Source organism: Quercus robur, chromosome 1 (genome assembly GCF_932294415.1).
Source record: "Quercus robur chromosome 1, dhQueRobu3.1, whole genome shotgun sequence".
NCBI classification, from domain to species: domain Eukaryota; kingdom Viridiplantae; phylum Streptophyta; class Magnoliopsida; order Fagales; family Fagaceae; genus Quercus; species Quercus robur.
Window position 1 is genome coordinate 4,648,256 of NC_065534.1, and position 21,903 is coordinate 4,670,158.

Below are 21,903 nucleotides of genomic sequence, written 5' to 3' on the forward strand. Positions count from 1 at the left end.
AAGATAATTTTCCATTGATCAAGTTTTTTTTGTACTACCAAACACTGAAAAATGTGGAAAACTATCTTTACATAATGTTTTCCAGTGAAACAAACAGAGTCACAGTATTCCTTCTTCTTCTTTCTTTCTTTTTTTTTTTTTTTTTTTTTTTTTTACAAGATAAAAATTTTACTATATCCTAATCTAAGTATATATGTATGTGAAATTATCTCCTAGAAACTTGAATCCCACCCCTTACCTCTTAACACCCCACAAGCACTTACCATCACACTAAGGGTGTGCAGTAGTCACTCATATTTATTATGGTTTCTTTTAACATAAATAATTTGTAGAAAAATAATTGAGGCAAAATTACAATTTCTTTTTTTCCAAAATTATTGCATTATGTTATTACTTTGATAGAATTAAAATTTTGTGGTCCTTTGATGCTAGAATATGTCTATATCCATGACATCTTCAAAGAAACTAATACAAAAAGGGTCTTTTGTGCAAATTAGGATTAAGATCAACCGTAAGAATGCAGAATGCTTGACATTTGGTAACTTTAATATGAGAACACATGGATCCACAGCATATAATAAGGTAATTATATGTTTGAGAAAAACAAAGGTTCTATTCGCACTTTCTAGTGTCTCCAAATTCAAATCACTCCTCCTATTACAACTATCAAATGAGATATATATATATATATATATATTAGAGTATTAATCATTCACCATTATATTTTAAATCATGTGTGTTTTTTGGATTTTGATCAAATTATTCTTTCATTCTACTATTATGCTCTTAAGAATAAGTATATAATTTTTTTTTCCTAATGCAAACTCAAAAGGCGTGACAATATATGGTGAAGTGGGGAGAGCATAGGAGGACAATTATTCAGAAAAAGGGAAGAAGAAAAAAAAAAGAAAGAGAGAGAGAGAACCAAATAAATACTATATCTTCAAGACATTCTAGTGTCTGTAAGAGATATCAAAGTTTTCAATTAAATCATGATTTGTAAACTAAAACAATTCATGTAGAGTGCAAATAAAGCTATACCAGGGAAGAAGAACAAAACCCAAATCATCATTTGAGTAGTTGAAATCCATTTAATCTCTCTAAATCCTTCAGAACCCTCACAACTTCAGCTAGAACCACCTCAGGTTCTGTATTGTCATCAACTCCAACCATTCTTGCCAGTAACTGTAGCCTCTTTCTGGCTCCCTCTTTACATACTAATTCATTAATGCTTTGCTCATTCTCCCATGAATCATAAACAACATCCTCTTGAAGACAACATGATGACTCAACATCTGACTTCAAATCAGAATCTTCATCAAGTATGTCAGAAAGCTCAGATGAGTCTCCTCCATTGAGTGTCTCCAATACAATAGAGTCGGTTCTCTTGGCCCTGGATCTCTCAAGAGCATTAAAAGCAATAAACTTCACGCGATTGAATTCACTCAAGCAGGTTTCAGGCTTTGAGAACAAAGTTGTGATGAAATGGTTGGAATGATCAAAGAAAGTGTATTGCTGTATGCCATTACAGCACAAAGTTGGGTCCTCTGGGTTGTCTTTCGCAGCCATTGTTAAGTTTCTCCCAAGACTGTCTTGCAAAAGTTTCAAGGAATTGGTTTTTTAAACAAAAGAAAACGTTCCACTCTTTAAATGCTATAATTAGAGAGCGTTACGAAAGTGGGGCCAAATAGAGTAATGTAGGTAGAGAAACCAAAGAGTTTTGAAGGAATTATGATAACCATGCTGATGGTTTCAAATACTATGCAATGACGATGTTGAATTCTACAAATTTGGCTCAGGTATATGGCCAGGTTCATGTTCATGCATCATGCATGAGACAATATTGGTCAACAATCAACTTTATAATTTATTTTAGAATAATTTATGTTTTATTCATTTGTCTCTCTTAGCCACCATTATTCAAGAGGTTTTTAAAGTCATTAAATTTGGAAAAATTATTCAATACTCCAAAAGCGGCATACAATAATAAAACGATTGGCTTGAACAGGTTTACAAACTTTATTAAAACGATTGGCTTGAAGAGGTTTACAAACTTTATATTCACTGCACACGGAAATATACAAGAATATAGGTAGTTCTTTTCACTCATTCAATATTTTTCAATCTTTAAGTAAAATACCAAGAGTCTTGTAGTTCAATTAACACTTATTGATGTTTCCATTGAAATCGCCAATCCCATCTATTGAATTATCTGGAAAAGAAGGCAGGCATTTTTATCTTTTATATTTTGTAAAACAGACCAATAAACTCTACTGACTAAACCAGTAAACTTCCAAGTACTAGTCGTAGATCCAACTTGATTATTTTTATCCTTCAAGTAGATAACATTTAAAAAGGTGAAGATCAGCACGCCTGGCAGATAAATTAAGTTATGAACCAACCATTTCAACCAGGGAAGGGAGTACCCTGCTACCTACCCCAATTTCTACTGGTTCAACAATACCATACGCAATGCTTAAACTGAGCTAAGCCCAGGTATTCATCCCAGCTCAACCAAACTGTTCTGGAATCCAAAAATCTTGGACCCAAACCAAACGTACCCATCATAGCTGTAGAAAATGGGCAGCAACTTTAATTGATCTGAGTGATCATACGATTTGAACAATCTACTTAGAGCATCCACAGCAGTGGAGCTAAAAATTTAGCTTTTTAGCTCCACCAAAAGTTACTTTATCTATTTTACCTACACACATGCTGCAGCAGTTGATCTATTTTAGCTTTCAACACAATAAAATAATATAAACATCACAATAAAATAATATATCCACTACAATAAAATAATATATTTACTACAATAAACAATAATTACAACCACTCGCAACCACCACCGCTACTGCTACCGCCGCTACCATCGCTACCGCCACCCGCAACCGCCACCGCTACCGCAACCGCCACCGCTACCGCAACCGCCACCACTACCGCCACCAACTCTTCCACCACCACCGCAATCGCTACTCAAAAAATTTACCAACGGTGAACAGTGAGTCTAAGAATACATTAAAAAAAAAAATTAATATTTTTTTTCTCTCTCTCTCAATAAATATTAAAAAAAAAACCCCTGTTTTCTCAGTTCTATCATCTCTCTCTCTCTCTTCAGTCACCGGTCTCAACTCTCTCTTTTTCTCCCTCTCTCAGATCAGCTCTATCTTTCTCCCTCTCTCATATTAGCTCTCTCAAACCTTGCTCTGTGTAGATCAACGATGGCTGAGCATGGACCCACCTTGCTCTGTGTAGATCAACAATGGCTGAGCATGGTGGGTCCGTGGAGGTGTCCTTACTCCGTGTAGATCGGCGGTGGCTGAGCATGGTGGGTCCATAGAGGTGCTGTGGTTTAGGTTCGTTCGTTTGGGTCCGTGGATTTGGTCTGTGGAATGGGTCTAGGTCCGTGTAGATCGGTGGTGGTGGTGGTGGTGGGTTTGCTCATCGGTGGGTTTTTTTTTTTTTTTTTTTTTTGAGATGGGTTTGGTGATTGGTGGTAGTGGGTTGATGGTGTTGGTTTTGATTTTGGTTGTGTTGATGGTGGTGTGGGTTTAATGGGTTTTGGGGTTGCTTTGTTGTTGTTGGTGGTGGTTCATGGTGGATTTGTTGGGGTGTGTGTGGTGGTGAGGTGGTGGGTGGCTGAGCTCCTCTTTCTCATGTGGTGGTTGCTGGAGAGATAGAGACAAAGAAGAGAGGAAAGACAGAGATGGGAGAAGATGTGGTGGTGGTGGTGGGGGTTGCCGTGGTCGGAGTTGGGTCTGTGGCGGCGTAGGTCGACGGCGTGGGTTAAGGGGGCGGCGGCGTGAGAGGTCTGAAATTGAGAGAGGGAGTTGAGAGATTGTGAGAGTTCTGAGAAAAAAAAATAATAATAATAATATTTTAATCGAACTGGGAGTAAAATAATATTTTTTTTGTTTAGCTCTCATGAACAGTGCACATCTAAAGATAGATGTGCACTGTAGCAGTGAAGCTAAAAAAAATAGATTTAGCTCCACTGCTGGAGCATCATTTTAGTGTTAGTGTAGCTATAATATAGCATTATAGCTACACTGCTGCAAATGCTCTTAGAAACACAATTTTGAATGAGAAAAATGAAGCAGACGATCCTACCCTCCCTAAACTCACAGATCACCTTTTTAATCACATGCCATTGGATGGTGATTGAAAGTCTCTGTCAGGGTGTGTTTTTTAATTCCTTATAGCAAGTGGAGAAGGGCGGATTTAAACCTAGGTTCCGCTTATACGGAATCACAAAACAAGATAGCACTTGACAAACAACTTAACATATCTATAATATTTATGGCTCTGTATGTGCAAATACAAAATCAGAGGAGAAGGAATTCTATTGCTCACACTGCTCCCATGAAGAAAAAACGAGTAGAGTAAAAACATGAACAAAATGGACCTCATATTTGATAAAATTAGCTTCCCCTCTAATAATTGCTTTATGAAGTCTTGAGGCAAGAGATATGGTAATCCCATCCCATCGCATACCAAGAGTACACGATGGAGATCCACATTGTCTGAGTCGATATGAGCATATTTCATCCAAGTTTTCTGAACATCCCTGCGGAATTGTATGATTGATTTTTTTGTTAGGCTGCAGTGACATGTCAACAACCAATTAAAACATTACTCTCTGAATTTTACAACATATTCTACCTCTACAAAGATAGAAAAATGATTACATATACTAGGGGAATCGTGTTGAAGATGCTGTTTACTAGATGAGTCATTTGTGGAACACCAAAATAGGTCTGTTGAATCCAGCTTTGCTGCCTGATAAGTGGGAAGTTATATCTTCTACCTTTCTAAATCCAATCTGCAATTACAATAAATATCAGGTATCTTCATTATCAAAAAAAGATTTTGTGTGCGCGTTAATCATCAGATATCTGAGGATGTTGACAAACAACAACTGAATAAGTCAATGTCTATGTACAGATCATCTGAATTTCAACTTCAGCACTAGTGCTAGAACCAGAGCTTAAAACTTACCTTATCTAGAAGTATTTCCTGAAACTTTGCTGGACGGAATAGAATACTCCTATAATTCATTGCTGTTGTCTGCAAAACGAGTACAAAGCAATGCCTTAGACCCTCAGCATAATTAATCAATAAAAATTTAATCCATAATATTATAAAGGATCTGAAAAAATCACACTAAGCCAACAATTTGCAAGATTTCAATTCAGATTTTTTGTTTTTCATGTGTCAAAAATTTCAATTCATATTACTGTATACTTAACCTCAGATTCCAGTAAAAAGGATTCCTTTTTCGATAGAAGTACAGGGAAAAAAAATGAAAAGAACATGAGCCCTCTCCCATATTGTGGATGAACAGGCTTAGATATGCTCATTATCAGAGCATGAAGAGAAGAGAGTTGAAGAGCTAATGCTAGAGCCTAGTAGCAAATGATTAATAACAGACAAAAGGAATCCCATGATATACAGCCTCCTGTGAGGCTCCCTTGTCATAACTATTGTGTATAACTGTTGAATGCAACAGTCTAGGGTTTGCAACACCTCTTATGATTACATATTAATAAATAAACATTTAATTAGTTGTCCATATATAAAATAGCTATCATTTAGAGATGCAAAAAAAAAATGATTACCTCAGACACAAGACGATTGTTTTCATATGACTTCCAAGGTTGAGGTTCCAACACAAGAACACCACCCTGCTTAAGAAAATAATAACTCCTGAATATATTGTTCAAGATACCATTTCATAAAACAAGGGGCAGTGCCATAAAACCACAACCATCCTCAACCAAGACCCCATCAATAATTTGAAGAAAATAAAATGTGCATAATAAGAATAAATAAATATTACCGGACGAAGCAGTCTCCAAATCTTTGAAAATAATGTAATCAATCCATCATCACCCCAATTCAGATGAACCCATTTTGTTACACTCAAGCTGCATTGCAGGAGACAACAAATCTTACCAAACAGAGCATTAAGGTTAAGCAAAATATGAACCATAAATGAGTTTTATAATAGCATGTAAAATTAATAACAATACATATTAACTATCGATATAATAATTGTTTCCATTATTTGTTACAGATGTTTAGAAAAGCTTTTTTTGAACTGGAAGAGGCCCAAATGCTTTTAAAAAATAAAATAAAATGAAGCTGTTATCAAAAAACTCATGAATATATTTATCCACTAGCTAAAACAAGAACTTCACAAACTTTTACATTCAGAAAATTGAGGCACATAAGTGCTAAATGATTGGAGAGAGGTTAGTAGCATTAAGTTATTTAGGTAGTTTTTTAAATTTTTTTATTTTTATTTTTTTCTGTAATGAAAGCAAAGCAAAAGGATTAGGTAGCATGAAGTTTTTGTAAGAAAGTTATTGCTTATTCCTGAAAACAAGATTCTCTTATCTCTTTCTTTTACTTTATACTAGACACTAGACATAACATAGCCAAGAAAAAACTTACCAAAGGATAGTATCATATTTCTTCTCCGGTGGACACCTACTCTGAACAAAATTTTCTTGTTGGAATGAGACCATGTGAAACAGATTTGTTTCTGTAGAAGAACAGTCCCTAGAAATTTCCATCATCTCTTCATTTGGTGATGCAGCAACACTCTGCTCTGAACCATTTGCACTCCTTGAAACCTCCAATTTTGAAGCCTTTGCATGTGTCTTTCCAGCACGTTCAAATTTTTTGAGATGCCAGTTTGCATCCTCTATTCGATCTGGCACATAAAGAAGATTACATTAAGCACAATCCCTGATTTCAGGTCCATTTCAACCTTGAAAACTTCAATACTTGAGCACACCTTTGTCTCATACTGGTAAAACCATACTTTTAAATGATATGAACAACAATCGTTAAGTTTCAACTAAGCCAACCTGAAACAATGTATGTTTGGCTAGGATTTGGCCTAAGGTTTTCAAAAATAAAGTGTTCAAGCTAGGCATTGATTCTAATCAGAGTCAAACACATACATCCAGATCTTAGCCTAAGAGACTCATCAAGCTTGGGAAACAGACATGTCAGATTATCTTTATCTAGGGGCTATAAGGTCAATATATAACCAAAAACCAGAATGTGGGCACTTTATATGCACTTATTTCAATACTGCACATGCCTATAGATTAAAAATATGCTACTAAAGCATTCATTCTGCAGAAGTTTTGACACCTCTAGGGAAAAATGCTAGAAAGTATTACTAGAGGAATGTAGAATAGCTTGTGTGAATGCACCTGAGTGTAAAGAAGGGGTATTGATGCGGGAGACAAAAAAAAAAATCTTTATTTTAATTTAGTTTTATTTTATTTTGCAAGTCAGTTGTATTCCTTATGGTATTTTATTTTAGGCCTTATTATTTAAGTAGGTTTAGGAGTGTTTTTATTTAAAGTCGGTTATTTTTTGTAATAAGGCAATTAGGTTTCCTATGCCTGTTAGAACAAGGGTTTTGTATTCCTATAACAACAAACTATGTACTCTTATCAAAGGGACTTTGATGAAATGAAATTTGAATTGGAAGAATTACAATTGCTTGGTGTTGATTCCTAGCAACTTAGGTGTTGATTCCTAAGTTTTCTATTCTTGGTGATGACGTTAGGCAAACTCCTAAGTGCTGATTCTTAGGGTTTATCTTTTTTCCTTTTGTTCAATTTCCCCCTTTATACCCCCATTGGATTATTCTGGCACCAGGTATTAATAATGTCAGTGCCCTTTAAAGCTCATTTCAAGCACAGAAATCAATATTTATTTTTCCATTTTTTACCCAAAGCCTGAAAACATGAAAGAACAGAATCATAGAGAAAAGAGCTTAATTTCAACTTACATAGAACTTTGGAGCAAAAGATATTATGATGAATAGAATCTTACCAGAATCAATGTCAATTCCAAGAATGCTTCGGCAGCGAAACTTTTTTGCTGTATAAAAGAAATGATAACATCAGTCTGAGTAAAGGCATGGCTAAACCTGATATTATATATCTAACATATGTTGTCAACTTAATTCTCAAACTGCACCACACACACAAAGCAAAACAACCCAAAAATAAAAATAAAAGTAAAAACAAAACAAAAGGAAGGCATAACTTGAGATAAACATGACTTTTTTCAAGATTTCACAAGTCAAACAATCAATACACTAGATCTTTATCAATGCGATCAATCCTACTCCTTTATTGATTTATTTAATTGTTCTTTTGGGGGGTTGAAGGTTGATCATTCATAATCCCCTTCTCCCCATTCCTATTCTTTTTATCTCCACAACAACTGGAGGTCTCTATTTCAGAATGAATCTACTAGCTCTTCTCAATTGCAATTCTTTGAGCTAAAAAGTATCAATGGGAAAGTAGTTGTTCAACCACCTAGGGAGGCTGTGGATGAGGGCATTGCTAAATGGGAATCAAGTTTAATTGGGAAATTCTTTAACAAGGCTTGTTCATTCCTGTTGGTGAAACGTTTTGTGGAGGATCCATGGGGTCAATATGGTCTTGTGGAGGTATTTGCTCTGGATAATGGCATGTTCTTATTCCAATTCCCAGATACTTGAAGTACAGACTCTGTTCTTGAAGCTCGACTTTGGCATATTGCAAACAAATCCATCTTCTTGCGCAAGTGGCAGCCAAGAATGCAATTTCTTGATTTTTCTTTAAGGAAAATTCCTATTTGGATAAAAATTTTCATCTCCCTGTGGAGTACTGGAATCACATTTGTTTAGGGCATGTGGCCAGTGGGGTTGAAAGGCCTTTGTACACTGATCCTGTAACTGAAGTGAATCAAAGGCTCAGTTTTACTCAGGTTTTTGTGGATGTTGATCTGGAGGCTGAGTTTCCTAGGGAGATTTAAGTTGATATGGGAGATGGTAATTAATTTCTTGTTGGGATTGAGTACCCATGGATCCCCATGAAGTGTCCAAAATGCAATTTTTTTGGACACTCTGCTGCCAATTGTGGTAATACTGAAATGGTTGATCCAAAGAGGATGACTAAGAGACGATGGGTTCCTATGGCTAAGGAGGTTGTAGATGAAGTGAAGACTGATAATTCAAGGAGAAAGCAAGCTCAAGTGAAAGTTACTAATCCTAAGGTAACTCCGAAGCCTCCTTTCTCAAGTAATAGGTATGCTGTGGTCTAGGTAGATGTGCTAATAAAGCAGACCTAAGGAAAGCTTATGACTCTGTAAATTGGAATTTAATTACCATGTGCTTGATAGCTACTGGTTGTCCAGTGAAGTTTGTAATGTGGATAAGGGATTGCATCACCAATCCAAGGTTTTCCATATCTTTAAATGGAAGCATGGTTGGCTACTTCAAAGGAGGTAAAACGTGATCGTATTTCTCCCTTTCTCTTTGTTATTGCCATGGAAGCTTTCACAATGATCATGCAAAGGAAGATTCAAGAACCTACTCAGTTTAAGTTCCATCCCTACTGCAAAGCCTTGAAGATTACCCACTTGAGTTTTGTTGATGACCTCCTCATATTTACTGCTGCTGATCTTCCCTCAACAAAACTAGTAAAAGAGGGTCTTGAAGAATTTAAAGTAGCCTCTGGTTTGGATATAAACCCAAGCAAAGAGTGAAGTCTTCTTCTCAGCAGTGCCTCAAGGTCTAAAAGGGAAAATTCTGGATGTGTTGCAATTTGAGGGTACCCTTCCAGTTAGATACTTGGGATTACCTCTTATCTCTGGTAGATTAAGGTTGAAGGACTGTTAGCCACTTATTGATAAAATTCAAAGCAGAATCAAATCATGGTCATCAAGGAAACTATCTTTTGCTGGTAGGTTACAACTCCTACGATCTGTTCTATATAGTATATAACGATTTTGGTCAAGTAACTTTATCCTCCCTAAGAAGGTCATCAAGACTCTGGAGTAGAATTTTAATCATTTATGGTGGCAAGGGCAGGGTACTAGCATAGGGTAAACTATAGCATGGGAAAAAGTTTGTTTACCTAAAAGAGAGGGAGGGTTGGGATTGCAAAGAGTTGCAATAATGAAATAAATTTGGAGCTTGTTTACTAATGCTGGATCTCTTTGGGTGGCTTGGATTCATGCAAATCTTCTCAAAGGCAAGTGTTTTTGGACTGTAAAAATCCCACAAGAATGTACCTGGGGTTGGAGAGCACTTTTTAAATTGATGGATGAAGCAAGAAAGTTTATCAGGTTTGAGGTGGGGGATGGGAAAACTATATTTCTTTGGCATGACCTTTGGCATCTTGCTGGGGTTTTGGTTCAAAGATATGGCTTCCGTGTCATTTATGATGCTGCAAGTAATCCTTAAGCTAAAGTGGATTCTATGCTGAAAGATAAGACATGGAATTGAAGGCCTGCTAGATCTGATGCCCTTGTAACTATTCAGGGTCAACTATTCCTTGTTGAGCTTAAAGATGAGGATAAAGCCCTTTGGCAAGTTACTAAATTTGGGAAGTTTTCTTTTGCTGCAACATATGCTGGGATTAGAGATAAATCTAGCGAAGTTGAGTGGTGGAAGTTGTTTTGGTTCCATTTAACTATCCCAAAGCATTCATTTATTGGTTGGTTAGCTATAATCAACAAGTTGTCCACACGAGATAGAATGGACAAGTGGGGTACTGGGGTGATAGCTTATGTGTTTTTTGTATAAATAGCCTTGAAAGTAGAGATCATCTCTTTTTCGAATGTTCTTTCACTAGAAGAATTTGGGATGACATGATGAAGTTGTGTCTAGTTTCAAATGCTCAGTTTGTGTGGGAGGATTTGATTGCTTGGGGAGGCCAGCGAGTTAAAAGGGAAGGGACTGAGAGTAATAGCTTGCAAACTTGCTTGGTGGGCAACGGTCTACCACATTTGGCTGCAAAGGAATGCCATAGTTCATGAAGAAAGATTTTGGACTGAAGAGCAGCTAAAGAGAAGCATCATTAAGGATGTCAAAGCTAGGCTGGGGTTAAAAACCAAGTTCAAGAAGTCAGTTTTGAATGCTACCATCTGTTGTAATTGTGGGATTGATCCAAGTAGTATTTTAATTTGATCCTAGAAATCCATTGCTGCTATGTTTGCCAAAGTGCTATTGTCCTTGAAGGTGCTGGTTTTGGATGCCTTATAGATGTATTGTTTAGTTGTTAGTGAGTTTTTTTTTTTTTTTTTGCCATATATTTTGGCTTGCTTTGGTTTTGTAGTTAGTTTTGTATTTTAGTTGTTGTAGCAGGGAGGTTTACTATGCTGGTTTATTTTGGGATTTCCCTTTGTAACATCAAATTATAGCTGAAATTTTTTTTCCTTTATGGACAATTGCAACCAACAGAAGGCTAAGAAGCCAGAAAAAATACGAGTCCACATTTCAAGGTTGAGAAATAGTTACCAATGAGAATGGTAATTATGCCACTATTGCACCCAATATCAAGACATTCCTTGTCTTCAAACAATTCCTTCTTGAAGACGTTCAACCGAGGATCTTCCTGCAAGTCTTGACCAATCTGAAACATCAAATAAAACAATATTCTTAGGGAATTATTATTATTTTTTAATTTAACAAAGGTGATTTACACAGCCACTCTAGAGAAAGAGCATCAGCTCTAAAGGAATTCTTAGCTTCCAAAATGTTAATGTACTAGTCCTATACAAGTAATTCAAACTGTGAGACACTATATATCACAAACAACATATTCACAAACTAAGTCCTGTGCTAAAAATCTAATCTTTTTTTTTTTTTGGCTGAATAAATATACAAAAACACAACTGCATTCATATTACTATATTAGGTATGACACAATTGCTAAGCAACCCAAAAATTAAACCAAATTAACCCATTTTTTAATGCAAAATAGATATATAAACTACATTGCTTATCCCAAAAATATATATATATATATATATACATACATATATATACATAAACACAACTTGCTCAGAAACCCAAAATCACACCAACAAGAAGTTTAAAGAAAAAAAATTAAATTTTGAGATAAAACATGATCATGGGTGTACTTAACAAACTGAAAACAAAAACCTCACAAAGGATGAGTAAGAAAAATTACACGGTAGCCATAGTAGTTTTTGTAATTGCCGAAAACAAAAACAGGTTTTCGTTTTCTCTTACTGTGCTGATGCTGCTGCTCCATGTTTGGTTTAGCGCCGGCTGAGTCCGCACGCAGCCCTCCACAAGCCGTCGGAGCTGGATGGCGTATTCCGATGCTAACCGAACCGCACCGAGACAGAGAGAGTTAGGCTGGGCTGGTTTGGGTTTTGCATTTTTTACTATAAGCTTAGTTTTCTGTACTTAATTAGGGTTAGGCTTGGGCTTGACCGTTGAAACCAATTGCACAATTTTTATTTATTTGATTTGGGCTTGAGCTTGGGCTTGGGCTTTGGCCCATGGGGTCATTAGTTCTCAAATATAAAAATTGGCTTGGTCTATTGGGTGTCGACCAATCTCTCTCTCTCTCTCTCTCTCTCAAACGATTGAAATTTTGAAATGTGAAAGCCTTCCCTCTCACAGGAGAAAGTATATAGTGTTTTAGTATTACCAAGTTAGCAACTTATTTGGTGTGTCAAATCCAATAGATGATTGACAATTGTTAAAAAAAAGCCACAAAACTTGTACTACCAACACAAATCAAATGATAATTTTGCCCTTAAAATTTTTCAGTCTCTCTCTCTCTCTCTCTCTCTCTCTCTCTCTCGGATAGGAGAGGAGTCAAAGGTTAATTTTGGGGGGAAATCTAAAAGAAAAGAAGGAGAGAGAGAGGAAGTGGCACGGATTTGAAAAATTTTTGGGGCAAAATTGTCATTTGATTTAGCTGTATTTTACAAGTTGATTTTGTTTGGTTGGTAACTAGATATTGAATTACTCATAAAGGTTATATGTAGTTGTGTTGTTGTGTTATGATTATGGTCATTTTCTAGTTTGTAATAACCTACTCAAACAATGTAAAATTTTCTCTTTTATGAAAATGATGATTTTTTGTGTTTCAATTGGTAAATAAATTGCATTGTACAAATGAATTTCACTAGGTGTGTTTTATATTTTGGTTGTAATGATGATTGATGGAATTTGCAAAAAATTTCAAAATGTTATTTGATTAATAAAAATCATAAAATTGAAAATTTCTATGATATTTTTCTTACTCATATATGTCCAATGCATAAAAAATACAATTATTTAGTTTTCAGTATTGCTCCTCCCACAAATGATGTCCATTGTTCTCTTGACCCAAATAAAAAGCTTATAAACATTGAAGGTTATGCCAACTTGTGAAAGGTATTAATTCGAACAATTTTTAGGCAATAATTACATGAAACAATATATCTTTTTCAAGAATCTAACAAGTTAACAATATGCAATTTTTTTTTTAATTGCAAAGGATTTCTACCATTGCATATACAATTAGTGTTTCAATTGAAGCTAACTTATTGAACCTAACATGTAGCTTCATTAGTTACAAAATTTGCTACAATGTTTAATTACTCGATTGAATGCTTAATACAACATATTGAGCTAATCGGTACACAACTGATAGCTGATGCATTTGCAGCAATATGTTACAATTACAATGACTAATACCCTAACATGATCAAGTACACACTATCCACTTAGTCAATTACATTCAAGTAACTGCAGCAATAAGCTCAAGCCTCTCAAGTCTCAACACAACAACTCGAGCATCATAGGCACAACAACTCACAGATCTAACTCAGCAGCACATACGTACCGATTTCCAATATGATCCTAACAAAAGTACAACTTGAAATTTAAATATAATAATTTCCATAATAACTCAACCAACCATGAACACATGCACACTCAACTAGATCTCATACCCATTATTTGAATACAATAATTTCCATCATAACTCAACCAAGCTTACACTAATAAAAGAAGAGAGAAAAATGTAATGAGAACTTCTACCTTAAAGGAGACTTGGGAAGACAGTATTCCATAGAATCAATTCAAATTGATAGGGATCAAATTCAGAAATTAAGAGCATGAACGCAACCTAGTGCAAGCTAGGAAAATAATTATCAAAAGGACCAAAATTTGAAAATTCCAACAATGATCAAGATAATAAATATGTACTAGAGTTGTTTTTGTTCCTAAAGGACTTTTTTTTTAGAGAGTTTCAACCTATGGCATCCGCTTCTAATGATAACTCTTTATCACCAAACCCAGACACTAATCAGTTTTTGATATAGGCAGGGATTGAACCCTAGATCTCTTATTCAACCATTAGAGACTTTACTAGTTGAGTTAACGGGAATCCACCTAAAGAACTTAACTAATCAAATTGCATATAATTTTATGGTCAAGAAAATTAAATAAGCCACAATATTGAGTTATGGTTTCAATTAGTACTAAGCCGCAAGTGGCCCCATAACTAGCATTTCCTTTACCTTCCCAAAAAAAAAAAAAAAAAAAAAAAAAAAAACGAATATATATATATATATATATATATTTGCTAAATACTAACGGATATATTGAATAGGATTATTTATGGTTCTTTGTAGTTGAATAATAATGAAACAACTTTTAGAAAGTAAAAATTAGAATAGACCTAACATACACCTGGTGAATCTAGTATCAGTCAGTAATTATTGTTGCCCATTAAATCATAGCTGATAGTGAAAACAAAATCAACAAGAAAATTGTAGTAAAAGAAATATAAATGTATCCTTACAATTCCAGATTTGATTTTGTTGGGTCCCGAATAATATTATCTCCAATATTATCAATTCCAAATAGCAATCACACACAAAAATACAAATATTTATATGGAAAACTCTTTAATATTTATGTGGAAAACTCTTTCTCCCTGAAGGGAAAAATCACGGAACAAACTCCGAATTAATTTCACTATTCTCAAATCAATTACAATACACTCTTGTGACTCACATAGAAAATGAAGGATAAAACAAGAACCCATAAAAGAAAGCCCTTAATAATTCTCTTTTGACCTTACCATATTCCTCTTTATAAGAACTTCAAGGCTCTTTATTGAATATGCTAATTGATGAATATGTCATCTTCTATTCACTCCTCCACTTATAATGAGATATCTTTATTGTTTTGTTCAATATCGGTAGAGAGTGCTGTTCAGTTGTCATAAAAGGCATGTAGTTTCAATGTGGGATTCTTCTCTTAAGAAACCCTGCTGAATAGGAAAGAGGCAATATCTATAGGACAATTGGATTCAGTTACAGTGATCTATCTGGGACATCTTTTGGTTTTATTCTCGATTTGTCGCTTCATGGAAGTATCATCGTATTGCTTGGTAACTTTGGATTTGGGACTTGTGTGGTAATTAGAGAAAATTGACTCTTCATAACCACTATTATCTTTGCATACAATTGTTTGCTTGGTTGATTGAATCTCTGGCCAGCCCTTATGGGGAGTTTTTTTCCCACCAACTATTACACGTTAAAAGGAATCACACACAACTTGAGATATATATATATATAAGAGGTTTCATACTCCGGATGTAGACTCCAATCAAGCCAACTGGGCCACTCACACAATTAAATCAAGATACATAGGATCGATCCCAACCCCTCCTAAACAAAAATTAAAAATGAAAGAAAGAAAAAATTCTGACAGGAGGTTGTTTAGGTAATTGAGACAAGAAACATGTAGAGATCATTTCACCAAGGTCATATAATATATAGTTTTGAAAGCCAAATTTGTTGAATTCTAAGCAGAGTTTTTTTAAGGTTTTATAACTTACTCAGAATTAGCATTAGAAGAGGATACATTAGAGATAAATTTTGGCCAAAATATCAGGAATAAGTTCAACTAGAAGAAAAATCAGAGAAATAGAGTGTTCATCCAATAGAATTATCTTCGACTTATATTAAGGTTCTACTTGCCTTCCAACACCTCCTCCACCCACCCCCCACCCCCCACCCCGGGGCGAAAAAAAATCAAAAAACAAAACAATTCATGGATATCAAATTGAGATGCGTAGGAACAGATATGCACAAATTTGGATGCCATTGAACATATGCGAGGCATTGAACTGAAATCTCAATGGGTGAGGTTATATTGAATGAGAGCTCAAACGGTAGTTCATCAGTGACTTATCTGATAGTTGCATATATAAATGGTTAATCAATTCTTTGGACTTATTGGAACTTGCTTGCTTCTTCTCTACCTAGTGGATATATATATATATATATTAAATATTATAACATTGAGTTGATGCAATTTTAAATGTTCAGTCATTTTTCTACTTTGTTATTCCTCTTTAACTAGATGGCCTATTTCAACCCCACCCCCAAACACTACCTAATAAGTAATTGGATGCTCCAGATAAAGCAAAAGGGTACAGTTCTGCAATCTACAAGCACTTCCACAACCTGGTTTCCATTAAAATAAGCTAGTAGATTAAACATTAACCTAATTATGCTCTCCATAAAGAAAGAATTGCTCCAATCTTGTTCTATTAATATATAGAGTAGCTGCGCAATCACATTTAGATTGGCGACATTGTTTATATTGTCACAAAAAAACAAAGTTCTATAATTCACAATATTGGTATCTTAACTAAGTTATGTTAACTATCTACCAAATAAATAGTCAAACTCTTTAACCCACACCCAATAACAAATAATATCCAACTACAATGACAATCAAATCAAAAAATCCTTGCCTGAGATATAAATTTATTGAGATGGAGGAGCAGTGACAGAGAGTCAATGTGCTGTGAGATCAAAGACAATGTGGTGAGAGAAGTGTGAGAGTTATGAGTGAGTGAGGCAGTGAGTTACTGAGGAGTGTGAGGCTGAGTGTTAGAGGCTGAATGTATTGGGTGAGAGAGTGTTGAGTGACTGATGCATATCTGTGTGTTATAAAATTTTGCCCAACAAAACTCTAGTCTATAAGACTCGAGATCTATGTGGTTTTTCCCTAAGAAAATCAAGTCTTAAAGACTCAGTTTTGATTTGTAGAACTCGAGTCTTTAAGACTCGAGATCTATGTGGTATATTACTGTCCAACTCATCAAGTACGAAGTGAGTCTTTGAGACTCGAATTTTATCTAGAACTCGAGTTTCTAAAACTCAAGATGCTAGTTTGCTAAAACCATTCAAATGTGTGTTAACTTACTATATTGTCTGTCCATACTATGCTAGTCCTCAAATATCCCCCATCGTAAGGATTGAAAACTAATGCCACAAGAAAGTGGCTTTGATACCATGTTGGAAATATTGAATGAGTATTATTGTATTTCATCATAATAAAGTATATATGAGTGCCTTTATATAGGAGAAAGAGTGTGCAGTACAAATTGAAGAAACAGATAAGTTTCACAGAGATGATCACACAGAATCGAAGAAAGAAAAGGTTATGAGAAAGAGAAAGAAAATGGAAGAAAACGAAGAGAAAAACAGAGAGAGAATTGAGAAGCTCAGTGAGGAGAAAACAGAATTGTTACTTTCTCAATGAATGAAAATATAATACATCACCACACTATATAAAGGAATTACATGAATAAATAGAATCTAGAAACTCCTAGATCCTTCTAACAACTCTAACTAACTGTAACAGAATTTCCCGCCACTGCTGGAGCTTGAATGGCTTGGGCTTGAACGACTCGTGTCATAACAGAAACACACGTGCCATAACTAACTCTTCCCATACTGAAAACGACACAGTTTTAATTAAGTAATCTGCACGTGTGTGAGTCCAACATGTGCTGACCATCTTCCTTCTTGGACTGTAAGTGATGCTCTGGTTTTCTATCTTTATCATCCCCCCTCAAACGAATGGGGGAGGAACAAGACATGAGTTTGGCACGAAAGAAAAGAAACGAGGGTCCAGGCAAAGGTTTAGTAAAGATGTCTGCAAGATTATCCTTTCCAGAAACAAAGGAAATAGCCAAATCTTTGCGAAGAACACGTTCCCTGACGAAATGATAATCTACTTCAACATGCTTTGTACGAGCATGAAAAACGGGATTCGAAGCAAGAGCAATGGCAGACACATTGTCACACCATAAAACAGGGATATGATGAAGGAAAAGAAGAAGGTCACGAAACAATTGTCTAAGCCAGGAGAGCTCAGCAGCAGTGGTGGCAAGTGCACGATACTCTGCCTCTGTGGAAGATCTGGAAACAGTGGTCTGTTTCTTGGATGACCAAGAAATAGGATTGAAGCCCAAAAACACCATAAAGCCAGTGGTGGACTTCCTATCAAAGGGATCCCCTGCCTAATCAGCATCTGTGAAGGCAGCTAAGGTAAGGGGACCTCGAGAAAAATAAATGCCATGAGAAAGAGTACCCCGTACATATCTGAGAACTCTCTTAGCAGCTTCCAGATGAGTGGTTGTAGGGGATTGCATAAATTGGCACAATTGATGAACACTAAAGGCCAAGTCTGGTCTAGTAAATGTGAGATACTGAAGAGCCCCAACCATGCTCCTATAAGTAGAGGGATCAGATAGACGTAGACCAGAGTCTGGAGTAAGTCTAGTGGCAGAGCAACATGGTGTCTTTGTAGGCTTAGAATTATGCATATTGAAACGATGAAGAATCTCAGAGGCATACTTAGTCTGTGATAAAGTAAGGCCATACTTTGTGGGTGTGATTTGAATACCCAGAAAGTAATTGAGGGGGCCAAGATCCTTGAGATCAAAAGTAGCACTGAGAGCTGAGATGAGATAGGCAATCTGTGTAGAGGCATTACCAGTGATGATAATATCATCAACATATAGCAACAAGTAGAGAACAGTAGAGCCTGAATGATAAACAAAGAGAGAGGAATCTGCTAAAGAAGCCACAAAGCCAAGATGAAGCAATTGGGAGGTGAATCTCTCAAACCATGCCCTTGGAGCCTGCTTTAACCCATAAAGGGACTTCAGTAGCTTGCAGACAAAATGAGGTTTAGAGGGATCAACATAACCCTGTGGCTGCTGCATATACACATCCTCCTTAAGATAGCCATGAAGAAAGGCATTGGAGACATCCAATTGCCTAATAGACCAGTTAAGACTGACTGCAATGCCCAAGACCAACCTGACTGTAGCAGGTTTAATAACTGGACTGAAGGTCTCTGTGAAGTCTATGCCTGGTTGTTGATGAAACCCCTTAGCCACCAACCGGGCTTTATATCTGGCAATTGAACCATCACTGTGAAGTTTCAGTTTATAGACCCATTTGCACCCTACCAGATTGAAATGAGGAGAAGGAGGAACAAGCACCCAGGTTTGCTGTTTCTGCAATGCATCAAATTCAGCATCCATTGCCTTGCACCAATTGGGAAAGGAGGAAGCAATTTTGTAGGTGGGTGGTTCAGTGAAATTATAGTCAAGGGTAGCTTTATAGCAGAGTTTAGGTTTGGATATACCACACTTGGACCGAGTTTGCATGGGATGAAGATTAACAGGAACAAGTGGTAAGGGTGAAGGATCACTAGGGGAAGAAGAATTTGGGGCAGAAGCAGGCAGTGGAGGGGACAGGGAAGGACCAACAGAAGGACCAATAGGAGTATGGGAAGGTGCAGCAGTAGAATTTAAGGAAGAATCAGGACAACTTGGTGAAGTAACTGTGTGAAGGAATTGAGCAGGTAATGAAGTGGCAGATGGTGTGGTAGTATTGACAGATTGTGGAGCTGGCCCTAAAATAGAGGGTTGATGGAGAGAGTGTAAGTAAAGGAGATTAGAAAACCAAATGGAATGAGATGAAGGAGTAACAGGTGACTGTGGAGAAGAGGTGAGTGTAGGAAAAGGAAATTTGGACTCATTGAACACCACATGTCTAGAGGTGTACATAGTGTTTGTAAGAGGGTTAAAGCATAGATAACCCTTTGAAACAGAAGAATATCCTAGAAATATGCATTCCTTGGTTCTGGGTTCTAGCTTGTGTGAGGTGTAAGGTCTAAGAAGAGGATAACAAGCACACCCAAAAATTCTGAGTTGAGTGAGATCAGGTTGAGAGTGATACAATAGGTAATATGGTGAGTAAGAGTGAAGAGTGGCAGTAGGAAGCAAGTTGATGAGAAACACAGCAATTTGAGTTGCATAGGACCAATATTGGAAAGGAAGAGAGGCTTTGGACAGTAAGGTAATGGTGGATTCTATAATGTGTCTGTGTTTTCGTTCTACCAAACCATTTTGCTGTGGAGTATATGGACAGGAGAGCTGATGAAGAATGCCACAGTTAGATAAGTAAGACTCAAACTCTTTAGACACAAACTCACCACCCCCATCTGATCTCAGAATTTTAAGTTTAGATGAAAACTGTGTTTCAGCCATGGATTTGAACTTAACAAACATAGGAAAGACCTCAGATTTATGTTGAAGAAAATAAATCCAAGTGAAACGAGTATAATGGTCAACAAACAACACATAATACCTGAATTTATTAATAGAGGAAATAGGAGCAGGGCCCCATACATCAGAGTGAACTAATTCCAGTGGTGAATGTGCAGTAAAATGGGAAGTGGGAAAAGGGAAGTCTATGAATTTTACCACTGAGACAGTGTGTACAAGAAACACTATTACACTTATTTGAAGAAATTTTAAGCATAGGAAGAAGGGTTTGCAGGACTTGAGCATGTGGATGACCAAGCCTGTTGTGCCATAATTCCCAAGATGAAGATGAAGATGTGGAAGCAACATGATTGCAGACTTTAGAAGGTAAGATCAGAGTAGTAGCTTTACTAGGGTAGATAGGGTATACACCCTGTTCACTCCTGCCCTGGTAAAGCACTTTCCCCGTGGCCAAGGCCTGAACAGATAGCAGGTTTTCATCAAAATAGCACCAACAATGATTATCATGACAGAGTTTGTGAACAGAAGCTAAATTGGAGGCAATTGAAGGTACCCTAAGGACATTGTTGAGATGTAAAGATGAATGTGGGAATTGAATTTTACCTGTGTGAGTGATAGGAAGGTTTTGGCCATTACCAACAGTTAGATGGTCCTGTCCAGTGTAAGGTTTTGGAAAGGATAGTGCATTGAGGCTGGATGTGACATGATCCGTTGCAGCACTATTAGCAAGCCATGGTTGCTCTTGAGTGATTGCTGCATTTGAAGCTGTTGCCATAGCAGCCAATTTGGTGGGAGGGTGCTTTCCTTGGTAAGCATAATTCATTCGATGGTAACAGTCAATAGCTGTATGACCATTCTTCCCACAAATCTGACAGGATGGTCTCTCATTCTTGGAACCTTGAAACTGTGATGATGAAGAGAACTGATTGGAATGATTCTGATTGGAAGAGTATGGTGAATACTGTTGTGGAAAGATATTAGATCCTCTACCACCACCATTACCTCTTCCTCTGTTGCTATTCCTTCCTCTACCTCTATTGTTGTACTGATTATAACCACCACCATTAGATCTAGGTGTGGTATTCACTGCCATTGCAAAGGTTTCTTTAATATCATTAGAATCATTCAAAGATTCTTCTTCTGCACCAAGCAGAGTAGCAAGTTCATCAAAACTCACTTGAGTACTCCTTGTACGTATTGCAGACTTGAATGCATTGTACTCTTTAGGAAGGCCTTTGATGGCTATGTGAAGCAATTCCTCATCATCAAGAATCACTCCAACTGCCATCAATTTATCCCTCACAACTTTGATCTTCTGAAGAAACACATCAACAGAATCACAGCCTTTCCTAATATTGTGGAGTTCTCCTTTTAAATTCATAATGTGTGATCTTGAGACTGAGGAGAAACGATTTTCAAGAACCTTCCAAACTTCCATTGCTGAGTGGCATCCCACAGTGAGAGCAAGAATTGAAGGTGTCAAAGTTGAACTGATAAAGGTAAGAAGTGCTTTCTCCTTTGATCTCTAGATTGAATAATCTGGATTGATGATTACAGTAACAGATCCTGAAGGATCCTTGAGAAATTTCTCTGGAATTGGTTGAGTATCATCAAGTAACTCAAATAAGGAGTAAGTATCAAGTACCATCGAGATTTGATACTTCCAAACTATATAGTTGGAACT

At 36.4% G+C, this 21,903-nt stretch overlaps 1 protein-coding gene across 5 annotated transcripts; it reads right to left on the minus strand.

The window, feature by feature from the left end:
- Positions 1-4,267: 4,267 nt before the first annotated feature.
- On the minus strand, positions 4,268-12,229 carry LOC126717109 (probable RNA methyltransferase At5g51130). 5 transcript variants are annotated; one of them, XR_007652436.1, is made up of 9 exons: positions 11,997-12,228; positions 11,321-11,435; positions 7,861-7,908; positions 6,457-6,718; positions 5,840-5,927; positions 5,619-5,684; positions 4,999-5,067; positions 4,663-4,822; positions 4,268-4,567 (listed from the first exon to the last, which is right to left on the minus strand). XR_007652436.1 is itself a non-coding variant. In XM_050418471.1 (9 exons), the coding sequence occupies exons 1-8, from the start codon at positions 12,078-12,080 to the stop codon at positions 4,733-4,735; spliced, it is 822 nt and encodes a 273-aa protein (XP_050274428.1). In that variant the 5' UTR covers positions 12,081-12,229; the 3' UTR covers positions 4,268-4,567; positions 4,725-4,732. The 5 variants fall into 5 exon arrangements, 4 of the variants coding, with proteins under 4 accessions (XP_050274428.1, XP_050274417.1, XP_050274402.1 ...); XM_050418471.1 differs by having other exon boundaries at positions 4,725-4,822; positions 11,997-12,229; XM_050418460.1 differs by having other exon boundaries at positions 4,268-4,600; positions 4,725-4,822; positions 11,997-12,229.
- Positions 12,230-21,903: the final 9,674 nt, after the last annotated feature.

What these genes read in the sequence shown, in the direction of transcription:
- LOC126717109 (XM_050418471.1), bottom strand. Translation starts at nt 12,080, where the DNA reads ATGGAGCAGCAGCATCAGCACAGTAAGAGAAAACGAAAACCTGTTTTT. An exon ending in AAAACTACTATGGCTACCGT is followed by an intron (nt 11,436 to 11,996) that starts GTAATTTTTCTT and finishes TTGATGTTTCAG; the next exon opens with ATTGGTCAAGACTTGCAGGA. An exon ending in TGGAATTGACATTGATTCTG is followed by an intron (nt 6,719 to 7,860) that starts GTAAGATTCTAT and finishes TTTATGTGCCAG; the next exon opens with ATCGAATAGAGGATGCAAAC.